The following is a 13,624-nucleotide window of genomic DNA, read 5'->3' as shown; positions in this document are numbered from 1 at the left end:
AACACAGATACCACAAAAGCTGCCTTAAGAGAAACAGATCTAGTTCCTTTCCTAAAGAGGATTATAATCTATGCATTTTATACAGGACTCCATTTTTGGAACAGGAATGACTCTGATGACCCGTGTGGTGATTATTTTTTAAAATATAGCAATATGGAATACGGTGAAAGTATTTTTAAATGAAGGCTGTGATAGGAGTAAGAACAATAAAAACATCTCAAGGCAAAATAGTGAATTTTATCAAAGAAGCACAAAAAAATATAGACAATCTTTAGGACATAGGACCAGGCAAAGAGTTCTTAGACTTGACACCAAAAGCATGCTCTATAAGAAAAAAAAAAGTGATAAATTAAACCACATCAAAATTCAAAACTTTGTTTTGTGAAAGATCTTGCTAAGAAGAGATCTCGTTAAGATCTTGTTAAGAAGAGGAAAAGAAAAATCATAGACTGGGAGAAAATGTTTAAATTACACGTACAACACAGGACTAGCACATAAAACATAAAGAACTCTCAAAACCCAATATTAAAGAAAAATCCAAATTAAAAAAACTAAAGACATCAACAGACATTTTACCAAAGAGGATATATAAATGACAAATAATCTCATGAAAAGATATTCAATATCATTAGCCATTAAAGAAATAGAAATTAAAACCACAATGAGCTATCACTACACACTCCTCAGAACGGGTGAGAAAAATCATCAGAAAAAATTGTGAGAACATGAAATGCTGGCAAGGATGCAGTAAAACTGGATAACTCATACATTGCTGTGATTCAGCCACTCTGGACAGTAATTCGGCAGTTCCTTTCAAAACTAAAAATGGACTTACCATACACACTAACAACTTAACTCTTGGGTATTTATCCCAGAGAAATAAAGTCTTATTCTCATGCAAGAACTTGTATATGAATGTTCAGAGAGCTTTATTCATAACAGCCAAAAACAGGAAACTACCCAAAAGTCCTTTAATGGGTGAATAGTCAAGCAAACCATGGTACATTCATACCATGGAATACTACTCAGCAATAAAAAAGAAAAACTATTAATTTATGCAACAACTTGGATGAACCTCAAAGAAACTGTGCTTAGTGGAAAAAAGCCAGTCTCAAAAAGCTACACACATACTGCATGATTCCATTTATGTAACATTCATGAAACAACATAATTATAAAGATGGAGAACAGACCAATGGTTGCTGGGATTAGGGATGGAGGGAGGGTGGATTCGGATATAAATAGGGTACCATGAGTCTTGCAGTGGTGGTACGGCTGAGTATCTTGACTGTGGTGGTGGTTATACAAGACTACACATGTGATATAGTTGAACTACACACACACACACACACACACACACACACACACACACAAATCAGTGTATATGTAACTGGTGAAATCTGAATATGTTCTGTGGATTGCACCACTATCAGTTTCCTAATTTTTATATTGTACTACAGATATATAAGATGTTAACACTGCAAAAGGCTGGAACAAGGGTGCATAAAATCTCCCTATACATTTTTTTTTGCAACTTAAGTCTATCCTGTGATCTATAATTATTTCAAAGTTAAAAGTTTAGAAGGGGGGGGGAAGAAGAACAGGAGAAGAAGGCTAAACCAATTAAGGCAAAAAAGATTTAAGAAAAGAAAATTATCACTAAAAGTTTACCAAGAATGTTGGAACTCATGCATGTTGATTGTTTTCCCCCCTGCAGAAAGCTCTGGGGGGATGGGAACAACATTAATCTATAACATTACATGTTTAAGCAGAAACTTTCCTCTTGAAAAATTTGCTTCCCTTTCTGGCTCATCCATCCAAGCTACTGTAATGAGGTTTCTTGAGGCTATCATTCATTAAGCCTTGCTGTTCATCAGCAGATTGTTTAAAATCAATTTTATTTCCCCAAAATATACTCTTCCTTCAAGCTGTTTAAGTCAATCCAGAAATGTCTGCATTGACTTACTGAGGCAGGTCAACTGAGTATTAGACTGTTTTCAATTACACAGTTATTAATTCCATTAAACAAAGAAAAATGCAAACAGTTAAGCATTCAAACTTCCTCTCCCCACTCACTACCTATTGTTTTTTAAAAAGCAGATTGCCAGTGGACACGGAATCTGAAGGATATACCCACAAGACAAATTTCAGAAAATCTACTGTTTCAGAAATCAGACTTCTTTTTCTCTACCACTTTTGTTTATCCCCTTTGTGGAAAAAGTTCAAGTTATGGATGATCACAAGTAAATACCCTACCGTCACCCCCTACAAGTACATAAAGCTCCCACAAGTACATTAACTCTAGACTAGTACATTTATCAAGAAAAATGTTCAATATACGTCAATACACATCTTTCAACCACATTCAAAACTGATCTCCCATCTTCAGAAATGTAATCAACTACATCAGTGAGTTACAAATGGTAACAGTTAAGTCTCTGATGGAACATTTTTTTTCAAGGACCTAATAAAGCTGTGAATCCAGTAGAGGCAGGAGAGTTTCTGAGTCAACTGTATAGCTCTATAATCATGCAACAATATTTCAATCATAAGAGATTTCTTAGCTCAATTGTAATCCCACCTTCACGTGGGATGCAATGTCCTATTAATGCTCATGTTTTCTCTCCGCAGAACAACTGTAACACAAAGGCACTCACTCCTAATTGCAGTCATCCCCTTCTCTCCAGCCTCCTGAGCCCGCCGGCCACCTGCACAGTGCACGGCACTTACAACACCAGGAAGCTTGCTTTAAAGCAAAATCCACACAGCTAGTTAGGAGCAGGTGCAGACAAACCCAACTAAATCAACTCTGCAGAAATTCATTTCTGAGTGTTTCAAAATGCCAGATCTTGCTAATAAAATCGACCTTTTCATATGACATTCTCTTAAAAGAAATAGGATTTTAAAGATTTTTTTTTAATTTTTTTAAAGATTTTATTTATTTATTTGACAGAGACAGTGAGAGCAGGAACACAAGCAGGGGGAGTGGGAGAGGGAGAAGGAGGCTTCCCGCCGAGCAGGGAGCCCGATGTGGGACTCGATCCCAGGACCCTGGGATCATGACCTGAGCTGAAGGCAGACGCTTAACGACTGAGCCACCCAGGCACCCAAGAAATAGGATTTTAAAGATGCATTTCCCATTTTATTCTAAATTCCTATGACTGTGGAATAATAAATGAGCTTTAAGAGCTAGTACAGTGCCTTCCCAGCTTCCAATTAATCTCAGCACTTTATTTGCAATTTTGCCTCAATGTATACAACATAACATACATACACCAACATGGCTTCTATATCCAAAGATAGTAACTAAGAAACACCAAATCCCTCCTTCTCTAAAAATAAAACTTTTTGAAGTGAATTTTTTTTCTAGTACAACATTGTAAATCACCTCTGAAATTTTTCTCCATTTTATTTTACGGCAGAGTCCACCTTAAATCACAGAACAATGAAATACAGGGAAATACCAGTCATCCCAGTCAGGTCGCCATATTTAATTAATTGCCCTAAATAAAAAGTGACAAGTCACTTGTCATGTTCTTCTCTTGACAATCCATCATACTAACTGTAGATTGCTTCCTTCAATATATTTCCTCTTCCTTCCTCTTTTCTCCTCTTTGCCAGTTTCAGTTGTAGCTCCCATTATGGGATTCACTCAAGTCAAATATCTCCTTTTCCTATGCTATTTATATTATTTCCTTAAAAATCAGCCACTTATTTAAGAAGTAAAAATTGTCTATTCCTATCAAATGCTATGAAAAGTTGTCACTAACACTTATTAATTCATTAAGCAACCATGTAATTTGTTTCTCCATTTATAAAATGGGGATGGAAATGCTTGAGAGGCACAAAAACAGTCATGAGTTCACACAAGAGTGCTTCTCTCCTGCCTCCCCTCAGCCCACCATGTATACACACCCCTGCAGCTGTGTTACCCTTGTCATGTGGTTTAAATTCTCTGGCCTTAAGTTGTTTGAATGTAAAACTAAAGGGACTGGACTTGAAGCTATCTACCATCGCTGGCATTCTGTTTTTCTCCAATTATGCTTCCTAATTGTTCAATTACTATGTCAGTACAGCCTGTTACTTTCATCTCCCTGCTGCTAAATAAAAATTATTTTATTCTGGAATTGCACTGACTTGCATTCTTTAATTATCCACTGTTTTTGGATGTAAGGTAGGAGAAATCAACATATTTCAGTGGAAGTTTGAATTTGATTCTGCCTCAAGGTTTAAGAATGGGCTGAGCAACCTACAATTATTTCTTGGTGAACTTTTAAGAATTTTAAGGTTGAGCATAAGAAGCATGTAAAGTTGCTTCGTCCTATTACCATGTATGTTCCTTAAAAGCAAGCCCTGTGTCTGTGATAATTTTTCTAATTCTCTAATGCCTCTGTACATAGCGGATGATCAGTAAATACTGTTGATTACTTCACATTTAGTTACTATGCTGAGCACTTTAGCAGACTAGGATCTTGACTGAGATCACTGCAAGTTCAATGCCCTCCTAATGGTGTGGCAAAGGCTGAGGGCTTTAAAACCCATTTCCAAATGTGTTGCTAATTTCCAGCGGCTTCAGGAAACAAATAACCCATTCAGCAACAAACTGCCTGTTTTCTGATGTTAGTAGTAAAATACAAAGACGAAAATACTTGCCTAAACATACCCATGGTTTCTATGTTACATTTCTTATTTTGCATTTACTTGGAGATATCCAATATGTCAACTTTATGAGAGCTGTCACTGATGCTGGAATTTCAAGTACTATAATCATTATATAACACCATAAACAGGTTAGGGAAATAATCCAATACTCTTTTGCAGGCAAAGAAAAAAATCATCATGGAAGTAACTAGAAGAGATGATGATGCTTTTTTAAAGGATGGGCCATCCTTTGGTGATGGATATTAAAGAGGGCACGTTCTGCATGGAGCACTGGGTGTTATGCACAAACAATGAATCATGGAACACTACATCTAAAACTAATGATGTAATGTAGGGTGATTAACATAACAATAAAAAATTAAAAAATAATAATAATAAAGGACGGGCCAACACTTCAAATGATGGAAACCAGCCAAACAACTGAGCTACTTATCAGTTTTTAAAAAGTCAACCCTGAAAATATATCCTAAAATTTTGCAAAGAATTAAAATAGTCACTTGTACAAATATATTTATAGTATCATCATCATCAGACAAGATTTACTGAGTACACTCTTCTACACCAGACATTTTATATCCATTAATCCTTACAATAAGGCAGGTATCATCTCTGTTTCAGAGATAAGGAAACTGAAGCTCAAAAGGATCATTTAGCTAGTAAGTGGCAGAACTGAGACTCAAGTCCAGACCTGTCTACCTTTGATCGTGCATTCTATCATCTAAGCCACATGGAAATGATTAAATGACCAACAATGGTGGATGGTCAGATAAATTATGTTACATTTACTTAATGGAATTTTAGGACGTTATTAAAAATTACAAAGGTGAAAATAAAACATAGGGCACCTGGGTGGCTCAGTTGGTTAAGCGACTGCCTTCGGCTCAGGTCATGATCCTGGAGTCCTGGGATCGAGTCCCACATCGGGCTCCCTGCTCAGCAGGGGGGTCTGCTTCTCCCTCTGACCCTCTTCCCTCTCGTACTCTCTGTCTCTCATTCTCTCTCTCTCAAATAAATAAATAAAATATTTTTAAAAAGAAAATAAAATAGACATTTTATAGTGTATATGAAATGTTATATTAAAAAGATAAAACAAAATTTAAATGCATTTGCTTTAAAACCAGGTAAAATGTGTATATATTTGGATAAACACTGTAATAAAGCCAAATCAATAAAAAATTTTATGCTTAGGTGATGGGCTCATGAGTGGTATATATTTTTCCTGAAGTAAATGTTTTTAATGAATTGTTTTAAAATTAAATCAGCTATAGTAATCAAGACAGTGTGGCATTAGTGAAAGAACAGACAGATCAATAGAACAGAACTGAGAGCACTGAAATAGACCCACATAAATACAATCAACTGATCTTTCACAAAGGAGCAAAGGTAAGACAGTACAGCACAGATCATCTTTTCAACAAAAATTCTGGAACAACTGGATCTCCAAAGGTAAGAAATGAATCTAGCCACAGACCTACACCCTTCACAAGAATTAGCTCAAGTGGATCACAGACCTAAACAAAAAAATGCAAAGCCATCAAGTTCATAGTTCATGGGAATGGCAACAACTTTTTAGATACAACACCAAAGGCACAATCCATCAAAGAAATCATTGATAAGGTGGCCTTACTAAAATTAAAAACTTCTGCTCTGCTAAAGACACTGACAAGAGAATAAAAAGAAAAGCCACAGACTGGGAGAAAATATTTGCCAGAGACCCATCTGATAAAGGACTGTTAACCAAAATATGCAAAGAACTCTTAAAATTCAACAATAAGAAAACAACCTGATTTAAAAAATGAGCTAAAGCTTTAACAGACACCTGACCAAAGAAGATATACAGATGACAAAAAAAGCACGTGAAGAGATGCTCCACATCATATGACATCAGGGAAATGCAAACTAAAATAACAGTGAGCCACCACTACACAGCTGTTAGAATGACCAGAATCCAGAACACTGACAACACCAAATGCTGACAAGGATGTGCAGCACCAGGAACTCTCATTCATTGCTACTGGGCACTGAGCACTTTAAAGATATTATCTGACTTAATCTTTTTGCAGCAATCTTTTGAGGTGACTACTTCTATTATCCCCATTTCAGAGAGAGAGAAACAGAGGCTTAGAGATTAAGATAACTCCACTGGTAAATGGCAGACCTGGCAAAGAAAACTAGGTCAGTTTGACTCCAAAGCCCATTTTCTTAATCATTCTGCTGTACAATATTACACCGCAGCTCCTGATATCAAGTTGGAAGGAGGCCTCCAATAATTAGAATGACTTCTGAGCGTTGCGTTAAAGAAAATGAGACCCATGGGGCACCTAGGTGGCTCAGCCGTTAAGCGTCTGCCTTCGGCTCAGGTCATGATCTCAGGGTCCTGGGATCGAGCCCCGCATCGGGCTCCCTGCTCAGCGGGAAGCCTGCTTCTCCCTCTCCCTCTCCCCCTGCTTGTGTTCCCTCTCTCCCTGTGTCTCTCTCTATCAAATAAATAAATAAAATCCTTAAAAAAAAAAAAAGAAAATGAGACGATTGAAGAGCAATTCAAGATCAAAATGACTGGCATTGGTATTAGTGGTCTCTGCTTTAGGAAAAATACTTTACCATTGGATTCTTAATAGTATTATTTAAGTCACAGCAATTATATTCATTTTCTTCTATATTTTTCTAAAATGTTTTTAATTATAAATCAGGTTTCAGCCAGATTTTTTTTTTTTTTTTTTTTGGTCTTTACAAATAGTGGACTGTGTTTCTATTGTTGATTGGTAAGGAAATAGTTAAATCTTGAGAGTATACCCTGGTGGATGTCTCCCTCAACCATCTAAAGACAAGAAAAAAAAAAAAAGGTCACAGTCAGTTACTCCCGTTAGATCAGTGTTCACTGGAACATCTGTAGGCGCATATACACACTCTGTTTACTGTGAGCCTTCCGCTTGCCACGGTCAGAGTGGGCAGTCAGTGAATCTTCCCCAAGTGCTGACATTTAATACCTGGTTTAGCAGCAAAGATTCAGAGAGGGGTGAGCAGCCCCTCTGGCCTTCAGGTAGGTCCAATACCTTCGTTTCTACCAAAGCTAAAAGATGGGCACCCACATTTGTCAACTTTCAGGGAAAGGTGATGCTCCCCTCTAGCAGTGTGTTAGTTACAGATGGATTGGGTGTCCAGATGGGGAGGGGATGCTATAAAATTTGGAAACTATAGGGCTTTCTTGTGTCTGGCTGCTGCAAGGATTTAATCCTGTGGCATCAGAGCCCATGTGTTAATCTTAGTATATAAATGCTTCTCTGGCATAAGTGTCAGAAAAAAGACCTAATCCTGGCTTCAGTGCAAGCAAAAAATAATAATAATAATCAAATAATGTATGCCTTGAACCTGATTAGCTGTGCAAGATACTGTTAATTCATGCATGGAATGACTGCAGTTACATGAGGTTACCTGCTATTTTGGAGCAATCAGGAAAACATGGGCAACACTGATCAGTAAGATTTAATGCCTCAGAGTATAGTACCTTTCTTTGGATGGAAAAAAAGAGTTCAGACACAGGAAACTACAAACCCAGACCTCACACCATTAGTCTTCTTTTGATTCTCAACTACGTCCTAGCTTCACAGTGAATAAATGAAAACCTCCCTGCTGAGGAATGTTAGCATGGGGTTGGGAAAATTGTATAAATTTATTGGTCCTCTATTTCTATCTTTTAAAAAGAATCTTTAATGTGTTGACTTTGAAACTTCCTCCGGTTGAAGAAGAGTGTCTTCTTTTTCAAAATTTGCCTTTTTTATCTAGCCTATTTAAAGAAAGTAGATTATTTTAGTTCTAGTATAACCTTTCAAAAACTCTTAAAAATCAAGATGTGACTAATATAGGCATGGAAAGTATACAATAGCTTACTCCAGTGAAAACATATTTAAGTTAATAAAGCAAATTTCAAAAACTAAATAAATATGGCAAAATTTGTGAAAACATTTTCAATGTTCCTGTTTATTCTTTAAATACATTAAGTCATCTGGTCATGGTTTAAAATGGGTATTCTAAAAATTAAATGCACAAATACTGGAACTGTGTTACGAGATAATTCATCCCAACAGTAATAAACCTCACCACTGTTTTTAGGACCCTGCAATCATGAGGTGTACCAAGAGCAGGGCATCAAAGGGAGGACAGGTCAGAAATCTTTAGGGATCCAAACTAAGCTACAAAAAATGGGTAGTATTCCTTATGCCTTGCCTAAGAAAATGTGTCTGCTAATCTACAGTAATCATGTTTTCACTTATGAGAAGCCAAATTCCCTATGACAACCTTAAAATGAAGCCAACAGGCTACAATGAAAACTTAAAAAAAAAAAGCTTGCTGTTTAAAAGCAAGTGTTGTTGGTGTATGTTCATCCCTTGGGATCTGGAATCCATTACCCCTGTATGGCTGGCTCTACATCCCAGTAACAGTCTTCAGAGGTTTTTAAAATAAACAGGCTTTGACTTTAGTGCTCCCTCCGCCCCAAAATGGACAACTTTCTGACAATCATCACATATCATGCTGAGTGTAATCATTTACGGTTTTCATTTATTGAACTGAGGTTTAGCAGTATTTCCTTTTAATTCCTATGCAGAGCATTTTCTTAGTTCCCATAAGCCTTCTTTTATGTATATTTGGATAGGCCATGAATAAAGAAAACACCCATGTTATTTCGTAAGTAGGGCAAGTTGCTGAACCTACAAACCACCATGGTCTGAAGAAGAGACAGGCTTGCTTTCGTAACTTTAATAATAATGCTTCTCATTCACTATGTCCTCACTTGGTTTAATAACCCACAAGATGATTATTAAAATATCACACCTTAAGGAATCTCCCAAGTAAACTAAAACTAAGTAGAAGAGAACATTTAGCAATTAATTACACCTGATCTACAGAAGTGCTTCAAGGCAAAAAGCTCCCCCCACCCAACATCTCATTAGACTGACCATAGATTCTAAATGGTCCAAGGAATCTTTGCAGGGAGAATAAAAATATAGTGTCAACTAACATTTATTAAATGTTCATTATATGCCAGGCACTGTGCTTTGTGACTTATATGTGTTATCCCATTTATCCTTCAAAGCAACCCAATGAATAGGTACTAAAACGATTCCCGTTTTCCAGAAAAGAAAGAATAAAAATTTGCCCAAGATGGTTACACAGCAACTAAGTTTCAGAGCCCAGACTTGGACTCAGACTTCAAAGTCTGCATATTTAATGAGGGGTTAGAGAAAGGGTAGCAGAAGAATAAATGAATTATTTCCTGTTATTTAAAATGAACTCACCACCAGCACCTCCATTGATATGCTTTTCCAATTCTCATTAGTCTAAAAAGTTAATCAATCTATACCCACTGATCAGATCCCAGATCCTAAATCCTATCTCACCATCTCCAACATTATAAATATCATCTGCCGTGACTGGCAGGTAATTGTGTACTAACAACCCTACTTTTGATAAGTTCAAGCATAACTATAAAAACTATCACAGTGTACAAAGCCCTGTTCTGAGTGCTTTACATTTATTAATTTACTAATCATAACTAACATCGACCAAGGAGGTAGGTAATTACATTTTTACAGATGAGGAAATTGAGACAGTGAGATATTAAATTACAAGTTCATAGAGTTAGTAGGTGACAGAGACAGGATTTGAATACAGCCCTTCAGCCCTCAGAGTCCAGACTCTGAAGAACTGAGAGTCATATTCAGAGACACTGTTTCAAACTGTTTTTGAAGCATATTAACAATTTACTCTTAACAGTCAGGAATCTGTACTACTTTGTTTCCTTTAACCTTTGGTGCCTAGGACTTCACTCTACAAACAGGGAGTACATTATTAAGGCTCCTGGAATCTCTCTAAGGTAAGTAATGATCAAGCTTATTTCATCTAGTAAATAACCTTTTAAAAAAATACTATAATACTAGTATTAAATCCTGAATAATTCTGGCCCCTCTTTGCTTAGCGTGTGCTTACTACAGTTACTAAAGAATTATTTCAAATGTCTTGGGCTGGAAAGAGAGATCTGAAAAACAGCCACTGACTGTATTTTTCCTAGAGAGGGAGAGAGAAGGGAGGGGCAGGAGAAGAAAAGAGAGTGGAAGAGGCAGGGAGGTGCCTCCCTAAAAGAACCCTAAAAACGTGAGCAAGAGCGATTGAGGAAAACAGGGGGCCTTTGACGTGACACTTTCTAAGATCTAATTACAGTGTTTCCACTACTAAATCATTATCAGGTAATTTCTTCCCTCTACTCCAGGTATTCAGAGACCGATCTCTGGCTTCCGTAAAACAGTCAAATAGTCACAGCTTTTGTGACCTCGGTGTCCCCCTCCTCCCACGACCAGCCCCCTCCCCCCCGTCCCAGCAACCTAGGGTTTGCACAGGTGCAACTGAGTCCAGTCCCCCAAAGCGTCCGGGCGGGAGGAGTCTGCAACGACGCCTCGGCCGGGGCTTCCCTTTAGGCATCGGTTTCCAGGCAACCCCACTAGGGCCAGAAGCAGTTGTGCTTCCTACTGGGTCACCTATTTAAGAGTCTCCAGCGGGCCGCCTGACGCCCCTCTTGGTGCTGCGGCCTTCCCGTAACCCGGATGTTGGGTCCGCGTCAGCCACTCTCACCTCCCATTCCCTAGTTTTCCGCCTTGGCTCCCATCTAGTCACTTCGCACTTTGAGTGTCTGTATTCAGAGGCATCCTAGGAGTCTCCTCTCCCGTACCAACAAAAACAGTCGTAGCCACACATAGAGAACGGATTCCTGGGAAACGTAGTTCTTTCCGCCGACAAGCGGTGACTCTATGAGGAGAAAAGGACTACAATTCCCAGAAATCTAAGGGAGGATAGTCCATGTCTAAAACATGTCCCAACTGCTTGATCCTACTGGGAAGGAAAGTTCTGTGGCTCGTTGCTAACCTAGCTGCCTCGGTTTTGCTAATTCAGTTCCACTACAAGCTTGTGGAAGAACTTTTTTTTTTTTAACAAGCTTTTTACCTGTGAAGTGATTTATATGAAGAGATATATAAGTCATTTTTTAAAATTCTTTCAGATAAAAGATCTACACAGGATCAGAAAATATGTCACTACAGATGATAACAGTCAGTAATAACATGGCCTTAATTCAACCAGGCTTCTCACTGATGAATTTTGATGGGCAAGTTTTCTTCTTTGGCCAAAAAGGCTGGCCAAAGAGGTCCTGCCCCACTGGAGTTTTCCACTTTGATGTAAAGCATAACCATCTCAAACTGAAGCCTGCAGTTTTCTCTAAGGATTCCTGCTACCTTCCTCCTCTTCGTTACCCGGCCACTTGCATATTCAGAAGCAGCTTAGAGTCTGAAAAGCATCAATACATCATCCATGGAGGGAAAACACCAAACAATGAGCTTTCAGATAAGATTTATGTCATGTCTATTGCTGGCAAGAACAGCAAAAAAGTTACTTTTCGCTGCACGGAGAAAGACTTGGTAGGAGATGTTCCCGAAGCCAGATATGGTCATTCCATTGATGTGGTGTATAGTCGAGGGAAAAGTATAGGTGTCCTCTTTGGAGGACGGTCATACATTCCTTCTTCCCAAAGAACCACAGAAAAATGGAATAGTGTAGCTGACTGTCTGCCCCATGTTTTCTTGGTGGATTTTGAATTTGGGTGCTCTACATCATACATACTTCCAGAACTTCAGGATGGGCTATCTTTTCATGTCTCTATTGCCAGAAATGATACCGTTTATATTTTAGGAGGACATTCACTTGCCAATAACACCCGCCCTACCAACCTATACAGAATAAAGGTTGATCTCCCACTGGGTAGCCCAGCTGTGAATTGCACGGTCTTGCCAGGAGGAATCTCTGTCTCCAGTGCAATCCTGACTCAAACAAACAATGATGAATTTGTTATTGTTGGTGGCTATCAGCTTGAAAATCAAAAGAGAATGGTCTGCAACATCATCTCTTTTGAGGACAATAAGATAGAAATTCGTGAGATGGAGACCCCAGATTGGACCCCAGATATTAAGCACAGCAAGATATGGTTTGGGAGCAACATGGGAAATGGAACTGTATTCCTTGGCATACCAGGAGACAATAAACAGGCTACTTCAGAAGCTTTCTATTTCTATATGTTGAAATGTGCTGAAGACAATGTGAATGAAGATCAGAAAACACTCACAAATAGTCAGACATCAACAGAAGACCCAGGGGACTCCACTCCCTTTGAAGACTCAGAAGAATTTTGTTTCAGTGCAGAAGCATATAGCTTTGATGGTGATGATGAATTTGACACCTATAATGAAGATGATGAGGAAGATGAGTCTGAGACAGGCTACTGGATTACATGCTGCCCTACTTGTGATGTGGATATCAACACTTGGGTACCATTTTATTCAACTGAGCTCAACAAACCTGCCATGATCTACTGTTCTCATGGAGATGGGCACTGGGTCCATGCTCAGTGCATGGATCTGGCAGAAGACACGCTCATTCATCTGTCAGAAGGAAGCAACAAATATTACTGCAATGAACATGTGAAGATAGCAAGAGCACTGCAAACCCCCAAAAGAGTACTACCCTTAAAAAAGCCTCCACTGAAATCCCTCCACAAAAAAGGTTCTGGGAAAATTTTTACTCCTGCCAAGAAATCTTTTCTTAGAAGGTTGTTTGATTAGTTTCACAAAAGCCTTTCAAATTCAAGTGCATCAAATTTTTAAACCTGTTTTAAAGAATCATAACAATGATGAAAATTATATTCCTATTTTTTATTGAAAATGTCTATGTTTTCTTTTAATCTTATGAATTAAGTGCCAAGGAAAAGTGCTCATAATACAATGCTAAATACTTGAAAATCTTTTACTCAAAGGTATCTTAAATGAGAATTTCTGACCTGAATTTTTTCATTCAAGGAATCTTAAATACAGAAGCAGTAAAAATAATCAAGATATACTTATATCCCTTATATGATTTTTGGTTAC

The 13,624-nt window shown here is 38.0% G+C and overlaps 2 protein-coding genes across 2 annotated transcripts in view; one reads left to right on the top strand and one right to left on the bottom strand.

Annotated features, from left to right (window-relative positions):
* The window catches only part of IFTAP (intraflagellar transport associated protein), a 63,650-nt gene extending 52,222 nt beyond the window's left edge, over positions 1-11,428 (bottom strand). Inside the window, exon 1 of the mRNA XM_032414125.1 lies at positions 11,286-11,428. The gene's annotated coding sequence lies outside the window, so the exon portion shown is untranslated. The remainder of the gene's footprint in view (positions 1-11,285) is intronic.
* Positions 11,429-11,737: 309 nt separating this feature from the next.
* Positions 11,738-13,321, top strand: RAG2 (recombination activating 2). The gene has a single exon (XM_032413813.1). It carries the CDS (start codon positions 11,738-11,740, stop codon positions 13,319-13,321), a length of 1,584 nt encoding a protein of 527 aa, XP_032269704.1.
* The last annotated feature ends 303 nt before the right edge of the window (positions 13,322-13,624 follow it).

The sequence above is a fragment of the Phoca vitulina genome, unplaced genomic scaffold (assembly GCF_004348235.1).
Source record: "Phoca vitulina isolate PV1807 unplaced genomic scaffold, GSC_HSeal_1.0 scaffold16, whole genome shotgun sequence".
NCBI lineage: Eukaryota > Metazoa > Chordata > Mammalia > Carnivora > Phocidae > Phoca > Phoca vitulina.
This window is presented reverse-complemented; position numbering and strand designations above follow the sequence as displayed.

Excerpts from the sequence above, each read along its gene's own strand:
- RAG2 (XM_032413813.1), top strand. The coding sequence starts at position 11,738 with ATGTCACTACAGATGATAACAGTCAGTAATAACATGGCCTTAATTCAA.